The sequence below is a fragment of the Leucopleurus acutus genome (genome assembly GCF_964270905.1).
Source record: "Leucopleurus acutus genome assembly, chromosome: 3".
Classification (NCBI taxonomy): Eukaryota; Metazoa; Chordata; class Mammalia; order Artiodactyla; family Delphinidae; genus Leucopleurus; species Leucopleurus acutus.
The window spans coordinates 63,233,401-63,253,395 of record NC_139145.1 but is presented as its reverse complement, the minus strand read 5'-3'; the positions used below and the strand labels follow the sequence as shown (position 1 = coordinate 63,253,395).

Sequence of the window (19,995 nt, the reverse complement as noted above, 5' to 3'; positions counted from 1 at the left end):
CCTCAGAGGCCCTGACTACATCAGTTTGTCTCTTTGGCAACACAGTTTTATTGCTCCCATAAAGATGTGTGGCTGCCAAGAAGCATACTTATCTCCAGGCAGGTTAGCCTTTTGATACAGTGGACTTTCTAAGAATTTCCCAGTTCAGGGCAGGAATTATTGATGCTAAGCTCCGTAAAGAGATACACATTGCTCCATTCAGCTCCTAAAGAAGGAAGCCTCTGGGAAGGCAGGAACCCTTGGAATGTGATAAGGGGCACAAAAACCTGGAGACTAGCCAGGACCGTACAGTCGGGGCCTTCTTCTCAAGTAGGCTGTGTGCCTGTAGGAAGTGAGGGCTGGAGCAATGGCAGCCCAAAAGTGGAGGGAGGGGCTTCCCTGGTGGCGCAGTGGTTGAGCGTCCGCCTGCCAATGCAGGGGACACGGGTTCGTGCCCCGGTCCGGGAAGATCCCATATGCTGCGGAGTGGCTGGGCCCGTGAGCCATGGCCGCTGAGCCTGTGCGTCTGGAGCCTGTGCTCCACAACGGGAGAGGCCACAGCAGTGAGAGACCAGCATACTGCAAAAAAAAAAAAAAAAAAAGTGGAGGGAGGAGGTTTGTGAAGAGGCCAGGCATATAGCCATGCAGTTCAAGAGGTGCCCTTGAGTTCTGGGCAGTGTGACTGAATATTTTTCAAACTGTGGTCCCACATAGCTTGCCAAGATTAATGAAGGTGTACACAACATAACACACCGTTGTGTAAGTTACATACAGTGGGGATACATCCATTTGTTCTTTCAATCAATTGACAAGGGCAAATATTGTCCTGATTTCTAGACTTGACACTAGTGTTGGTAGTTCTCAGAGCTGGGTCAGTATCTACAATCTTTCCACAGTAGGCTTGGCAGGTCATGGCAGGTGACAGCAGGGCATGGCTGCCTGAGATTAGCAAGTCCAGCACTTCCGGAATCTGAAGTCACATCAGGGCAAGGTAATAAAGACAGGAATGATAACTATTTGCCTCAAGTAAAGTACATTTGCACAACACACATTTTAGTAAAGTACATTTGCCAACATTCTCAGTTAACTTTCACAAAAGCCGAATGATGTGGACAGGCCACTGATTCTTCCCCTTTTGTGTATGATGAGGAAACTGCAGCCCAGTGTGGTTGAGTCCTTTGCACCGGGTTGTACAGTAAATAGAAACTGAGAAACAGAGCAAATCCCAGCTGCTCCTAATCCAGGGCTCTTTCTACTAAACCATCTGCCTATCATGGACTCTTTAGATCATGAGAAAACTGCTGGACTCTTTAGAAACAGGAACTGGGCCAGAGCTTCCCAGTTGGTAATACCCTGGGGAAGTGAACTGAGGGGTCCCTCAGCTTGTTGAAACCCAAACCACAGAGGTTATACCCAACCTGTTTGTTGGAGGATGTCCATCCACATTACTGGATGCTTCCATGACATCTTCGACAAGTGTGGCAGCTTATGATTTGGAAGTTTCTTTTAGCATCTGTAGTCTCTGGCACAAGGACCAGACAGGGCTGGGCTTGGAGGAATGCCGAGCACAGGAGGTGAAGCTTTGGGAGGCCCCGGTGCTAGAGCTGCCGATCAGATGCTCAAGTGTTCACTGAACGGATGTTGAGGCACATACGGCCCACAGTGTCAGGCACAGGGCCACAGTGCCTGGGACAGGCCACAGTGTGTGATTCCTATCATCAGGAAACTCACTGAACTCACGGTTAAGGCAAAACAACGTGCTCAGGAAACAGCAGCAGCCAGGACAGACCACGGCAGGGGCACAGCCTTGGCATGGACTAGGGGTGCCAGCTTATTCTACGAGTACCTTTTACATATATACGATGGAGACCAGCCCATAGAACGGCTGTTCACTTTGTGTCCACAGATTAAGAAAACACATATGACAAGAAGCTACCATGGATCATCAGTGTACTTAAGTAATTGTTATTGTGTTCCCACAATAGCACCTACACATATGAGAAAAATGGCCAGACATGTATGTGAGATATTTCAGGAATTCTGTCAATCTATAATGCTTGTGGATGGGTGGGTCCCTTGAAATAACCCCATGCTGCCCCCTTCCATTTGAGAGCCTGCTGACCCAGAGGCATTCGAGCACAGAACACTTGGTGAGCCTGCATGTCGTTAACTGGGGACCAGCAGGACCTCATCAGTGGGTGGCGGACTTGTTAAGGATTTTCTGGAGAAAGTGACCTGTTGAGAAATGATGTTGTATTTCCACCCCACCCTAACATAGGCACACAGAGGAGGATTGGTGGCGCTCTCCCTTCCAGAGAGGCTCCTGAGGCCTGGGCCCTCCTTACCTCAGTGGATCAGTGACCAGTCACTGTGTTTCAGCTGACTTTCCTGTTTCCAAGGTCATGACCCACTGAAGAAATTGAACAGCATTGCCTGAAAAAGGAAAGAAGTGAAACTTGTTCGTGTTTGTGTCTGGGAAGGGTACAGCGGGAGGCAGTGACAGGACCCTGGGTTCTGAGAAGAGGGGCACTAGTGGCAGATCTGTGGGGACCTCAGCCTGCATCTGGGCCAGTGCAGCCTCTCTGAGGTAGGAGGACCCCCCAAGGAGTGGCTGCATGTGTACCTGTTAGAACTGACCAAACTGGACACCCGTACTCTCTGCAGAGCTCCCTGCAGAGGCACCTGCCTACAGAGGGACCTCCTGGCCCAGGCAGGAGCCAGCAAGCAAGGCAGCAGACACTGCTGCTGAGCGGTGGAGCCAGACTGCCACAGTGTGTGCTCCGAGGAGCGATGGCGGGGACTGAGCTGGACAAGGCAGGGGAGCCCAGAGGAGGGGTCTTTTTAGAACTGTGTAGGCCTTCCTAAGCTCCTAGGTGAAGGTTAGGAGCAGGGTGGGGGGCAATTTTATCAACTTTGAACATCCTGCTTGTCTCGGTGTAGGGCGCTTGAGTTGACCCTAAATGAATTTGGGAAAACAAAGAAAACCACAGGCATCCTGAGTGTAACTCTACCTATCATAGTAAAAGACTCTTGATTTAGAGAGTACAGCAAAAAATGGCCTTAATGACAAAGTGCTCATGATAAGAAATAATCAGAATTTGATTCATCATCTTATCCTCATTTTAGAACAAAAAATTCTCATTAGAGAAACTAAATACATTTCATTCTAGAAGGAAATATACCTAATGTGAACCCTTCACTTGCATGTGTGCACCCCAAGCCAAAGCCCTGAAGGTTCTAGAACAACAGGCTGAGGGGCAATGGTTCAGTGTGAGCAGGGTGCCTACTTCCTTCCTTGGGTTCCTTGCACAAAGACAAATCCACATGTATCAGATGTGCATATTTCCAAGAGCTGCTTGCCAGCAACCTCCCAAGTCAGTTCTTAAGGGTCACCAAAATTTGTTTTACACAAACTAAATTTGGTCCACTGCTAGAGTTACCAGAAGCTCTGATTCGGTGCTTTTCTAAGTCTAGCTGCCAAGACTCCTGGGCAACTCCTTCCCCAGCTGAGCCACAGAGCATCTTGTGGTCTGAGCAACTGATCAGAATCCCAGCGGTCTTCTGCCTTGTGGTCCCTTATGAATTGTCCATACCACTATTGCTAAAGTAGGTGGGCCCATAACAGAGATTTGCTTCTCATTGAGTGACACGTCATTGATGTCACAGAATCCTTTTGCCTTGAAAAGCAGGAGAGGCTAGGTAGGCTTCTTTGCTCTGCCTGAGTAACCAAAACAGTTTATTTCAAGTCTAAGACGTCATTTTCTCAGTAGGATATGGTGTCTGGTGCATGCCATGGTCAAAACTCACCAACTGTGCACTTACAAGCTACACCTTTTATGGAATGTAAATTATACCTCAGTTAAAAAAACAAACTAATAACAACAGGCAGAGGAGGCCAGAGGAGAAGACAAGGGCTATTAAGAGTGATTGGTCTTCATGGGAAAAAAGGTGAGACTTAAGAACAGGGAAGAAGTCCAGCCAAGAATGCATCATCTCAATGTAATAACAAGGACACATCAAACAAGCCTCAGATAAGAAAAGTTCTGTTAACAAGAAAGGGGGTGGTGTGGTCTTGAAAAGTGGCAGTGTCATAAAAACAAAACCCAAGAAAGGCTGTGGAAATGCTCCAAATGAAAGGAAGCTAAAGAGACCTGACAACTAAATATAATACATGATAGACTAGATCCTGTCCTGGGGGTTGGGGAGGAACACTCTAAAGGTCAGCACGAGATCACAGGAAGGTATGAGCATAGACAGTACATTAGATACAAGTATTGTCCATGTAGATTATGAACCCGGCTGTTGTCCCACAGTATGTAGAATGGTATCCCGAGTCTTAGGAAACACAGACTGAAGTATTTAGGGGTAAAGGACCATTTTGTATGTAACTCACCCTGAAATGGGTCAGAGAATAAAATTATGTATGCATGTGTGTGCAAAAGAATTTCCTTATTGCTTATTTTGGGAGAAAAAAATGAAAGTACAGATTTGGTTCTGGTTTGGGTCTTGATGTCAAGGCCGGTTCTCGTTTGGCCAAGTGTTTTTCCAATTTTATCAGATTCTCTCCTTCTATCAGTAACTCCTGAAAGCCACATTGTACCCACAGCTGATTCGTGAAAACCCTGACTCCAAGTCAGGTCACTGTTACCTGGAGATGAGCATGGCCCAGGCAAAGTTTAGGCACTGGGACAAAGGCATCTGTTCAGTTTAATTGCACACACGTGTTTGAGTGAAAAGTGAGGGGGCAGAGTGGGAGAAGAGGGGGAGGGAGGGAGAGAGCATACAAACCATAAAAAAAAATAAGGTAAAATGTTAACAATAGGTGAATCTGGGTAAAGGTGTTCTGTGTACAGTTTTCCTTTTTTGTACTTTTTTTTTTTTTTGCAAATTTGAAATTATTTCCAAATAAAAAGTTTCTTTAAATATATTGGGGTTGAGGGAGCTGGAAGGAGTTCCAAGGGCTTCACAGTATCAACTTGTGTCCAGAAGGCCTTGGCCACCAGTTCAGACTCATGTCAGTATTCCAGGTCACCATGACAATTCTTTTGCTGTAATAATCGTAAGTGGATCATTTTCAAGCAATAAAAGCTAGATCACTTATGTTACAACCCTGGGAGAATGTGAGAGAATTTCCTTATTGATTATCCTGAAAAGAAAAGGAAAAAAGTACAGGTTTTTTGTTGACAAAGTCAGTTGGAGGTTAGACAAGTTTTTTTTTCAACATCTGTCCCCCACACAAGCAGAATGTTATCAGGACATTCTCTTTCAATCAGTAACTTCTGAAAGCTACATCATACCCACAGTTGATTCATGAAAACCTTGACTCCTGGGACAGATCACTGTTACTTTGACATGAGCATGGCCCAGGCAAAGTTTATATGTTGGGACAATTAACATCTATGTGGGCTAATGTCAGAATTTCCCAGGATGACCCTGGTGGTCTCATAGTGGATTTGGGAGAGAAAGGGGTGTTCAGTGACCTCTCAGTGGATTCTCAAAGACCACAGTGTCTGATCTTGCTCTGAGCTCAGCGGGCCATGTGCCCCTAAAATTGGCCACCACTCCTGCTCACTCCCTGCTATAGACTATAGAATGAGACTCAGCCTCCTGCCCACGCTGTAGTTGGCCTAATGTACGTGACCAGGATGCCTCTGTTCCCCCAACATAGAAAGAAAATACGGGATTAGTTTATTCAAGCATACTTTCCAGGCAAATAGGAACCTCCCCCTGGACCTCGCCTACTTCTGGGTTGAGTGAAAAGGACAGGTTGTACTTTACTCCTAAATCTCCGGTTTGGGCTGTGGCATCATGAAGCTGAGTATTTTTTCCTAATCTTCATTTGATAAAGATGGGGCTCTGTAGGGGGCTTGGATGTTCACCTATATAGCAAAAGTGATCTGTCTCTTAGCCAGCATGTGTAAAACCCCATTGAGAGGGTGCTTACAGGGCATTAAACCCAGGTGGCAAAATACGCATGTGGTCACAGGCAAGCTTCATTCTGTTTCTGTCCTGGCCATGTCATGTTAGTTCTTCAAGAAGGGAAAGTTGAGAACATGAGTCCGCTTTATCTGCACTGGGACTAGGAGGTCTCTCTGGCCATGAGTCAAAGCTGTGCTAAAAGGTCCGTAGCAGGGGCCTCCCTGGTGGCGCAATGGTTGAGATTCCGCCTGCCGATGCAGGGGACACGGGTTCGTGCCCTGGTCCGGGAGGATCCCACATGCCGCGGAGTGGCTGGGCCCGTGAGCCATGGCCGCTGAGCCTGTGCGTCCGGAGCCTGTGCTCTGCAACGGGAGAGGCCGCAGCAGTGAGAGGCCTGCGTACCGCAATAAATAAATAAATAAATAAATAAATAAATAAAAGGTCCGTAGCAGAGTAGACAGGCATGAGGCAGGGAGATGGAAGAAGCCCGATGGAAGAATTAGAGGGACAGACAGAGTCACTACTTGCTGTCTACACACGTCCTGTAAAGAAGCTACTGATATAACAACTGATGATCTGCCAGCAGAGACCCCAGAGGTCAGCTAAGGAGACAGCACCCTGTGCCCCTGGACTTTGAGGGCCAATGGCACCAGTACTGCCCTACAGCTGTTTCAGGGCACAGCCTGGCCAGGGCTGGAGAGAGTCAGTGAGAACATGTCCAGCCCTCCAGCCAGTGCATCCTGCACCCAACTCACACCAGTCAACTTGGTCTCAGTAATAATCTGGTGATAACATTGTGCCCCTACAGTGTTCCTAGCGCCATGCTGAGCTCTTTATAGGTATTACCTTGTTGATACTCACAACAGCCTGTTCTCTTTTTTATTTAAAAAATACAATTTTCCAACTTTATTGAGACACAGTTGACATATAGCCTTGTGTAAGTTTAGGGTGCACAATGTGATGATTTGGTACATGTATGTATAGTGAAACGATTACCAAGATGAGGTCAGTTTACACATCCATCACCTCGCATAGTTACCATTTTGTGTGTGTATGTGGTGAGAATGTTTAAGACCTGCTCTCTTAGCAACTTTCAAGTATACAATACGGTATTGGCCTGTCCCCTTTTCAAAGGTAAGGAAACAAAGGCTAAACAGGTGCCTACCAAGGTCAGAAAGTTGGTAAGCAGGGCCAGGATTTGGAACCAGAACAGTCTGCGTCCAAATCTCATACGCTTTTTACCACACTATGCATGAGTACACACACACATACACACACACACACACACACACACACACACACACACACACACACACACAGGGTGTTGGATTTTCCAGCCTCTGCTTCAAGAAGGAGCTTGGTATGCCTCAGCATATTTGATCCAAGGCATCGTGCAGTCACATTTACTTAAAAAGACATAGTGATGGTTGACCGAGAACCTCTGGGCATTCTAAGGCAACAGGTGCTTTATCACCTGGCTGGGATTTTGTCCAGTCTGGCTGAACATGCTGGCAGGAGCTCCCTGCTGGGACTTCAGAATACCCATTTGAGTTGCCAAGACGGTCAGAAGTTTTGGTAAAAATCAATTGGTGACGTGAGTGGGAACTGTCAATGGGCTGGGCTGACTCCAATGCCAGACAGTGGTCATTCTCTTGCCCCCAGGTCACTTGCTATCTTTTTGCACTGTCTTTGCAGCCAACCTCGGTTTGAAGCCCAGGGTGGCAGCTCTTGGGGAGCAGCCAGCCTACCAGGGGCCTGTGCATTGCATCATAACCATCGTGCGGACTGAAGGCCTGGCAGGGCTGTACCGGGGCGCCAGTGCCATGCTGCTGCGGGACGTCCCGGGCTACTGCCTCTACTTCATCCCTTATCTGTTCCTGAGTGACTGGATCACGCCCGAGGCCCACACAGGCCCCAGCCCCTGTGCTGTGTGGCTGGCGGGAGGCATGGCAGGTAAGGGCGGCATGGCTGATCCCTGCCCCCGTGCTGACCATGGCAGCAAGACAGCTGGGGAGCCTACCATACCCTTCTCAGCCCTGGGGAAGGGCAGGGTTCATCCAGCCACTCATCCAACAATTCTTTGTTAAGTACCTGCTATGGCCAGACCTAGCCAGGCAGACAAAGGGCTAGGAATGGGGAATGGTCCCCCCTCTTTCTCCCATCCCCTTCTCTCTGAGTCCCTATTTGGACTCTTACAGCTTTCAGCTGGAAGGTATATTTTGAGCACTTACTCTGTGTCAGGTATCACTGAGCTTTGAAAAGAAACTCTGTTATCATGGCTCACCTTTTTTGAATACTGGCACCCTGCAAACCTTTCCAATGTGAGATTTTCATTGGCCCCAGAAGGTAGGAATAAGTCTCCCTATTTTTCAGGTGAGAAAACAGGTTCAGCGTGACCAACTCAAGGTCACACAGCTAATGCAGACAGTATAGTAGGGACTCTGCAGTCAGAAAGATCCAAGTTCAAATCCACACTTAGTCATTTTGTGACCATGGACTGGTTACTTAACCTCCTTACTCAGAACCCACGCTGCATGCCCATTTCACCTTGGGTAAAAGTCAATGACCTTGCAATGGTTTCAAGACCATCAGCATTCCAGCTGCCTGTTACCCTTCCGCACTCATTTTTTTTGCTACCGTCCCCTTACTTTGCTCTGCTCCAGCCACGCTGGTCTCTTTCCTGAAACTTGACTGTGCCTGGCTCTCTCCCCACCACAGGGCCTTTGCATTTGCTATTCCCACTGCTTGGACTTAGCAATGCAGTAGGTCACCAGGGACTTTGACAAGACCCATTTTGATGAAGAGAAGGGTGTGAAAACCTGATTGAAGTGGGATCAAGAGAGAATGGGATGAAAGAAACTGGAGAACCCAAGGACAAAAAACACTTCTGAGAGATTTGAATGTGCTGTATCGGGAGAGAGAGAAACACAGCTGTAGTCAGAGAGGGGTATGGAAGTCAAGAGAGGATTGCTTCTCAAGAAGGCGGATATCTGATGAGAACGTACTGTATAGCACAGGGAACTCTATCTGATGCACGGTGGTAATCTAAGTGTGAGGGAAGTCCAAAAGGGAGGAGATGTCTGTATGTGTATGGCTGATTCATTTTGTTCTGCAGTGGAGGCTAACACAACCTTGTAAAGCAACCAAACTCCAATAAAAAAAAAAAAAGGCAGATAACATGGTATGTTTGATGCTGATGGGAAGGATCCACTGGACAGAAGAAAATTGTCATCCCTCCTCCTCATTATCTAATCAGCTGTGCTTGAAACTTAGGAAACACATAACAGAGCCCACATCTTAGCCACCAGACCCCAGTGTTCCCATTCCCCGCCTTGTGCCTGAGGCCTGGCCTGTGCCAGCTCCCAGTAAGTGCTCAGTAAGTACTTCTTGACTGAGAACACAGACAGGCCCCGGCTGCTCTCATTTCTGGTGAGAGCAGATGCGTGTAGCCTGGCAGTCAAACCTGGTTTTGTAATACCCTCGCCCATGGGCTGAGAACAGGGGAGTGTGCCAGGGCAGCACCTGGGCTGACTCCAGGGGAAAAGCGGCCCCATTTATCCTGGAAGAAGGCAGGAGGGACGAGAGGTCCAGAGGGCTCCCAGAGGACCAAGGGCAGGAGGCTGGGATGGGCAGGGGGCTGGGGACAGGCTAAGGCCTCTTTTGGGAGCCGCTGGGCCGCAGTTACAAAACCTTGCAAACCAGCTGCCTTGGACTTTGGCATCGGTTTGTTTTTCTCTCCCCATCAAAGAATGTGCCAATTTCTCTGTTTATACAATAACCTGGCGTTTTCTTAGAGTCCGTTAAAGTCACAAAGTACTCAAACCAGGACACCTGAACTTATCCAATGAAGATGACCCAGCGGCACATGGTCCTAAGGCTTCTATTCCACATCACTGGAAAAGATAAGAGCTTTTTAAAGACCTGACCCTGCTCTTCTCTGCAATCCCTAAGCTGACCCTTCCTTGGCAAGCAGGCTATGGGAAAGTTTTTGTTTAGCGTCTTCTTCATGTTCAGAGTAAATCCTGCCTCTGGGGAGCTGCCAGCCTTCAGCCTCAGGCCTCACCCCGGTCTTCCTCCCCTGTGCCCGGAAAGTACTATGGGGCCTGTTCCTGTTCCTCCAATAGAAGCTGCTGATAAATCCTTCTGCTTAGGAAGCACTAGCGATGGACCTGGCCCTGTGCTAAATGCTTCACATGCCTCAGGTTATTTGTCCTCATAGCAACCCCACGAAGATAGGTGCTGCTGGCCCATTTTACAGAAGACAAACTCGAGGCCTAGAGGTGGCAGGAGACTTCTGCAAAGTCCCACAGCCAGTGGCGAGGGAGGATCAAGAACCTCCTTCATAGGTCCTGACCTTGAGCTGTTTCCACGTCCCCCAGCAGCATATGAAGCCTCTGAATGGTGGAAATCTGCAGGGAGCCGGGTCCCCTCCAGACCCCAACCAGCCAGCCCCTGATACCTATTTGTCTCTCTCTTAACAGGAGCAATTTCTTGGGGGACAGCAACTCCTATGGATGTCGTGAAGAGTCGACTGCAAGCTGACGGGGTTTATATAAACAAATACAAAGGTGTCCTGGACTGTATCTCCCAGAGTTACCAGAAGGAAGGTCTTAAAGTAAGCCCCACAGCAGTCATGCAGGGTCAGTGTCAGTCCCTGGAAGGTAGGGTCAGAGATTTTGGAAGATGTGAGACTACAGAGAAGAGAATCAGGAAACCGAGGTGCTGGCTTTTAAATTATGAAGCACTTGTTTCATCCAGTCCTTGCCCCGGCCTGGAGGAAGAAGTGGGTGTGCACCCAGCTGATGGGTTCAGAGAGGACCGGTAACCTACCTGAGGTCACACAGCTGGTATGTGGCAGAGCCGGGGTCTGGACCCACATCTGTGTTACCAAAGCTGGCCTCCTCATCCAGAAAGGCGAGGAGCTCCTTCCTCACTCCCTGCTTAGCACCTCAGCCTCACCCCTCCTATAAGTGGGAATTCCCAGCACCACCTCAATCATCACATCTTGCAGGTTCCAATTCCCTGATCTGTCTTCTGCTTTCCACCCCACACAAGTCCAGACCCCATCACCTCTGGCCTCGGCTACTGAGGCAGCCTCCAGGCTGGCCTTGTCTTCCTTCTCCTGAACCTAAAGGACTTATCCTAAACCCAAGCCTCTACTTGCCTCTAAACTATCTCAGAATGAAGATCAGTTTTCCACATCTAGTGTCCAAAGTTATAAACATCCCCATCTTTCTTGCCTCCCACTATACCCCCTAGTATCCTCATGCTTGCTCTTCCTTGAATGGGCCCCTGGCTTTCTTGGCATGCCTCTTAGTCAGCAGACTTAAGTGCAAAGCCAGGTCTGGCTACTTGTGAACTGGGGGAATTCAGGCAAGCTTCCCCTCTCTGAGCCTCAATTTCTCCAATGATAATCACCCCTACCATGAGCAGCAGAGATATTTGTAGGTTAAATTAAATTAGGCATATAAAAAGTGCTCAGTTTAATGTATAACACGTAGAGAACATTTAGAAAGAGTCATCTGTTTATCATTAGCATTAGTATTAGTAGTTTTATTAGTGTTAATGTTACTATTGACCTGTGAGGCCTTGCCTCATCCCAAGCCCTCCAATCCTTACTAACTGCCACTCCAGTGTGTCCAAACTTCTGTTTTTTTGCTCCAATGGAGTGCCAGAGCTTGTCCTCTGGAAAACTGGACTTCCACAAAGGCTCTCTCATCTGTGTGTGACCTCCCAAGTCAGTGTTCTCCAGCTGCTCCCGGACTACAGCCAAGAGTGGCTGGAGCCAATTCACAGGCTACTGCAGGTTTCGCTGCCAGTACTGAGGTCTGTCTGCCTATTAGCTGATGCACAGGTGGGAAAGACTCCTCTTGGGTCCCTTGGTGTATGGTGCTGGATCCCACAACTCCCACAGAGGCACTTTTGTTCATGGATGGATGCTGAATTTTTGTTGTTGAACTGAGGACAAAATAAGGGACATTTGGGGCTGCCATGATGCTAGTGTCACTCTCCCCATGTATTTACCTTTTGTGAGATTTTTACAATATCTCTTCATACAGCTGCAAGTTACTGTCTAGTGATTTTATTTCAGCCTGCAGGGCTCTCTTGAGAATTTCTTACCGGGTAGATCTAGTGGTAGTGAACTCCTTCAGCTTTTGTTTATCTGGGAATGTCTTGATTTCTCTCTCACTCTTGAAGGATAGTTTTTCTGGATATAGAATCCTTTCTTGACAGTTTTGTTCTTTTTCTTTCAGCACTTTGGATATATTCGCCCATTGCCTTCTGGCTGCTAAAGTTTCTGATGAGTAATCTGCTGAAAGTCTTACAGAGGATACTTTTTATCTGCTTTCAAGATTCTCTCTTTGTCTTTCAAAAGTTTATTATAATGTGTCTTCTTGTAGGTCTCTTTGAATTCATCTTGCTTGGAGTTCATTGAGCTTCTTTGATGTTTATATTCATGTTTTTCATCATATTTGGGAAGTTTTTGGCCCTATTACTTCATATATTCTCTCTCTCTCTCTCTCTCTCTCTCTCTCTCTCTCTTCTCCTTGGACTCCCACAATGAATATGTTGCTCTGTTTGATAGTTTCCCACAAGTCCCTTAGGCTCTGTTTACTTTTCTTCAATGTTATTTCTTTCTGTCTCTCAGACCCAATAATTTCTCTCGCCCTATCTTTAAGTTTGCTGATTCTTTCCTCTGCCTGTTCAAATAAACCTTTGAATCATTCTAGTAAATTTTTCATTTCAGTTATTCATTCAGTGCTTTTCAGCTCCAGAATTTGTTTGCTTTCTCTCTGGGTTTTCTATTTCTTTATTGATATTTCTATTTTGTTCACATATCATTTTCTTGACTCTCTTCACATCTTTCTTTAGTTCTTCAAGCATCTTCAAGAAGGATATTTTAAAGTCTTTGTCAAGTAGATATGCTATCAGGTCTTTTTCAGGGACATTTTATTTTGATGTTTTTTCTTTGAGTGGACCACACTTTCCTGTTTCTTATATGCCTTGTGATTTTTTATTGAAAACTAGACATTTGAATCTAATAATGTGGTAACTCTAGAAATCCAATTCTCCCTCTTCCCCAGGGTATGGTGGGTTTTGTTATTATTTTTGATTGCTGTAGACTATCTCTGTGCCAATGATCAATCTGAGGTGTAAACTTAAGGTTTTCTCAGTGTTTTTCTGAGCCTGTGCCTTTCCCTGGGCATACGCAGTCACTTTCTAATTTTCCTCATACATGCAGTCGCTTTTGAATGTCCTAGTCTTTAATGTCTGGCTCCCAAAAGAGGAAAAAGAGAGAAATGAAGGGAAGGGAAAGGGGCACCATCCCTTTAAACTCCCTGGAAGTCACTTCAGCCAGTGAACAAGGGAGTTGCAAGATGGAGGGGGAGGTTAAACAAGAATGACTGCCCTCCTCTTTGCACCTCATGATCAGAAACAGCAATCAGTGACCAGAACACAGATGTCCAGTATTTGGAGGACAAGGTTCTCATTGCCCACCCTGGTTCCCACAAGCTGTGTGCAGATTACTCCAGGAACATGTGCATAGTTGCCTGCCAAAGGGCTTGGGATGGGGGATGGGTAGATGCTACTGTGCTAAATGCTGACATTGACTGAAATTAACCACTGCCCAAACCCTCTCCTGGAAGTTGGAAGCCTTCAGTAAACTCCAGAGTTCTAAAGTAGTTACATCAGACAAATTCTGTCTGTGTAATATTTATCTAGGTGAGGAGACAGAGTCCTGGTATTTTCTACTCTGCCATGTTCCTAGAATTCTCACCTCAGTTGTTTTTTTTTCTTTTCCAGTTTTATTGAGATATAATGGACATACAGCACTGTAGATGTTTAAGGTGTACAGCATAATGATTTGACTTACATATATCATGAAATGATGACCACAATAAATTTAGTGAACATCTATCACCTCACATAGATACAACTTAAAGAAATAGAAAAATACTTTTTTCCTTGTGATGAGAACTCAGGATCTACTCTCTTAACCACTTTCATACATAATGTACAGCAGTGTTCATTATATTTATCATGTTGTACATTACATGTTGTACATCCCCTCCCACCACCCCTCACTTCCGGTAACCACAAATCTGATCTCTTTTTCTCTATTTGTTTGTTTTAGAAGTATAATTGACCTACAACACTTTGTTAGTTCCTGGTACACAACACAGTGATTTGATGTTCCTATGCATTTCAAAATGATCACCATGATAAGTCTAATTACCGTCTGTCACCATACAAAGATATTACATAATTATTGACTATATTCCTCACACAGTACATTTCATACCCATTACTCATTTAGTTTGTAACTGCAAGTTTGTACCTGTTAATTTCCCTCACCTATTTCTCTCCTCCTCAACATCCTTCCCCTTTGGCAACAACCTGTTTGTTCTTTGTATCTATCACTCTGTTTCTGGTTAGTTATGTTTGTTTTGTTTTTTAGACTCCACATGTAAGTGAAATCATACAGTATTTGTCTTTTTCTGACTTATTTCACTTAGCATAATACCTTCTAGGTCCATCCATGTTTTCACAAATGTCAATATTTAATTCAGTCTTGGCTATTGTAAATAATGCTGCAATGAACATAGGAGTGCATGTATCTTTTCTAATTAGTGTTTTTATTTTCTTTAGGTAAATACCCAGGAGTGGAATCGCTGGATTGTATGGTAGTTCTATTTTTAATTTCTTTTGAGGAACCTCCATACTATTTTCCATAGTGCTGCACCAATTTACATTCCCACCAACAGTGTGCAAGGGTTCCCTTTTCTCCACATCCTCACCAACACACGTTATTTCTTGTCTTTTTGATAATAGCCATTCTGACTGGGGTGAGGTGCTATCTCATTGTGGTTTTGATTTGCATTTCCCTGATGATTAGTGATTTTCAGCATCTTTTCATGTGTATGTTGGCCATCTGTGTGTCTTCTTTGGAAAAATGTCTTTCCAGGTCCTCTGCCCAGTTTTTAATTGGGTTGTTTGGTTTTTTGATGTTGAGTTATATGAGTTCTTTGTATATTTTGGATATTAACCCCTTATCAGATATATCATTTGCAAATATCTTCTGTCATTCAGTAGGCAGCGTTTTCATTTTGCTGGTAGTTTCCTTCACTGTGAAAAACCTTTTAAGTTTGATATAGTCCCATTTGTTTATTTTTGTTTTTGTTTCCCTTACCTGAGGAGACTGATCTCAAAAAATATTGCTAAGATTGATGTCAAAGAATGTATAGCCTATGTTTTCTTCTAGAAGTTTTATGGTTTCAGGTCTTAGTTTAAGTCTTTAATCCACTTTGCATTTATATAGGGTGTGAGAAAGTAGTCCAGTTTTTCCAACACCATTATTGAAGAGGCTTTATTTTCCCCGTTGTATATTCTTGTCTCCTTTGTCATAGATCAATTGCCCATATAAGCATGGGTTCATCTCTGGGTCATCTATTCTGTTCCATTGATCTATGTGTCTGTTTTTGTGCCAGTATCATACTGTTTTGATTACTGTAGCTTTGTAGTATAGTTTGAAATCAGGGAGCATGGTACCTCTAGCTTTGTTCTTTGTTCTTAAGATTGTTTTGGCTATTCAAGGTCTTTTGTTTTTCCATCCAAATTTTAGAATTATTTGTTCTAGTTCCATGAAAAATGCCATTGATATTTTGATAGGGGTTGCATTTCATCTGTAGATTGCCTTGGGGAGTATGGTCTTTTTATTTTTTTTTTATTTTTATTTATTTATTTTTTTAACATCTTTATTGGGGTATAATTGCTTTACAATGGTGTGTTAGTTTCTGCTTTATAACAAAGTGAATCAGTCATACATAAACATATGTTCCCATATGTCTTCCCTGTTGCGTCTCCCTCCCTCCCACCCTCCCTATCCCACCCCTCCAGGCTGTCACAAAGCACCGAGCCAATATCCCTGTGCCATGCGGCTGCTTCCCACTAGCTATCTACCTTACTACGTTTGTTAGTGTGTATATGCCCATGACTCTCTCTCGCCCTGTCACAGCTCACCCTTCCCCCTCCCCACAACCTCAAGTCCGTTCTCTAGGAGGTCTGCGTCTTTATTCCTGCTTTACCCCTAGGTTCTTCATGACATTTTTTTTCTTAAATTCCATATATATGTGTTAGCATACGGTATTTGTCTTTTTCTTTCTGACTTACTTCACTCTGTATGACAGACTCTAGGTCTATCCACCTCATTACAAATAGCTCAATTTCGTTTCTTTTTATGGCTGAGTAATATTCCATTGTATATATGTGCCACATCTTCTTTATCCATTCATCCGATGACGGGCACTTAGGTTGTTTCCATCTCCGGGCTATTGTAAATAGAGCTGCAATGAACATTTTGGTACATGACTCTTTTTGAATTTTGGTTTTCTCAGGGTATATGCCCAGTAGTGGGATTGCTGGGTCATATGGTAGTTCTATTTGTAGTTTTTTAAGGAACCTCCATACTGTTCTCCATAGTGGCTGAACCAATTCACATTCCCACCAGCAGTGCAAGAGTGTTCCCTTTTCTCCACACCCTCTCCAGCATTTATTGTTTCTAGATTTTTTGATGATGGCCATTCTGACTGGTGTGAGATGATATCTCATTGTAGTTTTGATTTGCATTTCTCTAATGATTAATGATGTTGAGCATTCTTTCATGTGTTTGTTGGCAGTCTGTATATCTTCTTTGGAGAAATGTCTATTTAGGTCTTCTGCCCATTTTTGGATTGGGTTGTTTGTTTTCTTGTTATTGAGCTGCATGAGCTGCTTGTAAATTTTGGAGATTAATCCTTTGTCGGTTGCTTCATTTGCAAATATTTTCTCCCATTCTGAGGGTTGTCTTTTGGTCCTGTTTATGGTTTCCTTTGCTGTGCAAAAGCTTTGAAGTTTCATTAGGTCCCATTTGTTTATTTTTGTTTTTATTTCCATTACTCTAGGAGGTGGGTCAGAAAGGATCTTGCTGTGATTTATGTCATAGAGTGTTCTGCCTATGTTTTCCTCTAAGAGTTTGATAGTTTCTGGCCTTACATTTAGGTCTTTAATCCATTTTGAGCTTATTTTTGTGTATGGTGTTAGGGAGTGATCTAATCTCATACTTTTACATGTACCTGTCCAGTTTTCCCAGCACCACTTATTGAAGAGGCTGTCCTTTCTCCATTGTACATTACTGCCACCTTTATCAAAGATAAGGTGTCCATATGTGCATGGGTTTATCTCTGGGCTTTCTATCCTGTTCCATTGATCTATCTTTCTGTTTTTGTGCCAGTACCATACCGTCTTGATAACTGTAGCTTTGTAGTATAGTCTGAAGTCAGGGAGCCTGATTCCTCCAGTTCCTTCTTTCGTTCTCAAGATTGCTTTGGCTATTCGGGGTCTTTTGTGTTTCCATACAAATTGTGAAATTTTTTGTTCTAGTTCTGTGAAAAATGCCAGTGGTAGTTTGATAGGGATTGCATTGAATCTATAGATTGCTTTGGGTAGTAGAGTCATTTTCACAATGTTGATTCTTCCAATCCAAGAACATGGTATATCTCTCCATCTATTTGTATCATCTTTAATTTCTTTCATCAGTGTCTTATAATTTTCTGCATACAGGTCTTTTGTCTCCTTAGGTAGGTTTATTCCTAGATATTTTATTCTTTTTGTTGCAGTGGTAAATGGGAGTGTTTTCTTGATTTCACTTTCAGATTTTTCATCATTAGTATATAGGAATGCCAGAGATTTCTGTGCATTAATTTTGTATCCTGCCACTTTACCAAATTCATTGATTATCTCTAGTAGTTTTCTGGTAGCATCTTTAGGGTTCTCTATGTATAGGATCATGTCATCTGCAAACAGTGACAGCTTTACTTCTTCTTTTCCGATTTGGATTCCTTTTATTTCCTTTTCTTCTCTGATTGCTGTGGCTAAAACTTGCAAAACAATGTTGAATAATAGTGGTGAGAGTGGGCAACCTTGTCTTGTTCCTGATCTTAGTGGAAATGCTTTCAGTTTTTCACCATTGAGGATGATGTTTGCAGTGGGCTTGTCATATATGGCCTTTATTATGTTGAGGAAAGTTCCCTCTATGCCTACTTTCTGCAGGGTTTTTATCATAAATGGGTGTTGAATTTTGTCAAAAGCTTTCTCTGCATCTATTGAGATGATCATATGGTTTTTCTCCTTCAATTTGTTAATATGGTTTATCACATTGATAGATTTGCGTATATTGAAGAATCCTTGCATTCCTGGAATAAACCCCACTTGATCATGGTGTATGATCCTTTTAATGTGCTGTTGGATTCTGTTTGCTAGTATTTTGTTGAGGATTTTTGCATCTATGTTCATCAGTGATATTGGCCTGTAGTTTTCTTTCTTTGTGACATCCTTGTCTGGTTTTGGTATCAAGGTGATGGTGGCCTCGTAGAAGGAGTTTGGGAGTGGTCCTCCCTCTGCTATATTTTGGAAGAGTTTGAGAAGGATAGGTGTTAGCTCTTCTCTAAATGTTTGATAGAATTCGCCTGTAAAGCCATCTGGTCCTGGGCTTTTCTTTGTTGGAAGGTTTTTAATCACAGTTTCAATTTCAGTGCTTGTGATTGGTCTGTTCATATTTTCTATTTCTTCCTGATTCAGTCTTGGCAGGTTGTGCATTTCTAAGAATTTGTCCATTTCTTCCAGATTGTCCATTTTATTGGCATAGAGTTGCTTGTAGTAATCTCTCATGATCTCTTTTATCTCTGCAGTGTCAGTTGTTACCTCTCCTTTTTCATTTCTAATTCTATTGATTTGAGTCTTCTCCCTTTTTTTCTTGATGAGTCTGGCTAGTGGTTTATCTATTTTGTTTATCTTCTCAAAGAACCAGCTTTTAGTTTTATTGATCTTTGCTATTGTTTCCTTCATTTCTTTTTCATTTATTTCTGATCTGATTTTTATGATTTCTTTCCTTCTGCTAGCTTTGGGGGTTTTTTGTTCTTCTTTCTCTAATTGCTTGAGGTGCAAGGTTAGGTTGTTTATTCGAGATGTTTCCTGCTTCTTAAGGTGGGCTTGTATTGCTATAAACTTCCCCCTTAGAACTGCTTTTGCTGCATCCCACAGGTTTTGGGTCGTTGTGTCTCCATTGTCATTTGTTTCTAGGTATTTTTTGATTTCCTCTTTGATTTCTTCAGTGATATCTTCATTATTAAGTAGTGTATTGTTTAGCCTCCATGTGTTTGTATTTTTTACAGATCTTTTCCTGTAATTGATATCTAGTCTCATGGCGTTGTGGTCAGAAAAGATACTTGATACAATTTCAATTTTCTTAAATTTACCAAGGCTTGATTTGTGACCTAAGATATGATCTATCCTGGAGAATGTTCCATGAGCACTTGAGAAAAATGTGTATTCTGTTGTTTTTGGATGGAGTGTCCTATAAATATCAATTAAGTCCATCTTGTTTAATGTATCATTTAAAGCTTGTGTTTCCTTATTTATTTTCATTTTGGATGATCTGTCCATGGGTGAAAGTGGGGTGTTTAAGTCCCCTACTATGAATGTGTTACTGTCGATTTCCCCTTTTATGGCTGTTAGTATTTGCCTTATGTATTGAGGTGCTCCTATGTTGGGTGCATAAATATTTACAATTGTTATATCTTCTTCTTGGATCGATCCCTTGATCATTATGTAGTGTCCTTCTTTGTCTCTTTTAATAGTCCTTATTTTAAAGTCTATTTTGTCTGATATGAGAATTGCTACTCCAGCTTTCTTTTGGCTTCCATTTGCATGGAATATCTTTTTCCATCCCCTTACTTTCAGTCTGTATGTGTCTCTAGGTCTGAAGTGGGTCTCTTGTAGACAGCATATATAAGGGTCTTGTTTTTGTATCCATTCAGCTAATCTGTGTCTTTTGGTGGGAGCATTTAGTCCATTTACATTTAAGGTAATTATCAATATGTATGTTCCTATTCCCATTTTCTAAATTGTTTTGGGTTCGTTATTATAGGTCTTTTCCTTCTCTTGTGTTTCTTGCCTAGAAAAGATCCTTTAGCATTTGTAGTAAAGCTGGTTTGGTGGTGCTGAACTCTCTCAGCTTTTGCTTGTCTGTAAAGGTTTTAATTTCTCCATCAAATCTGA

The 19,995-nt window shown here is 43.6% G+C and overlaps 1 protein-coding gene across 6 annotated transcripts in view; it reads left to right on the top strand.

Annotated features, from left to right (window-relative positions):
* Window positions 1–19,995, top strand: part of SLC25A48 (solute carrier family 25 member 48) — a 50,722-nt gene that overhangs the window by 18,276 nt on the left and 12,451 nt on the right. For 3 of the 6 annotated variants that reach the window (XM_082836992.1, XM_082836994.1, XM_082836995.1), the window contains exons 5-6: window positions 7,594–7,851; window positions 10,380–10,513. In XM_082836992.1, the coding sequence (XP_082693118.1) occupies window positions 7,594–7,851; window positions 10,380–10,513 (392 nt within the window). Of the gene's footprint in view, window positions 1–7,593; window positions 7,852–10,379; window positions 15,612–19,995 lie in introns of those variants that run through there. The other 3 variants (XM_082836993.1, XM_082836991.1, XM_082836996.1) reach the window with 2 other exon arrangements.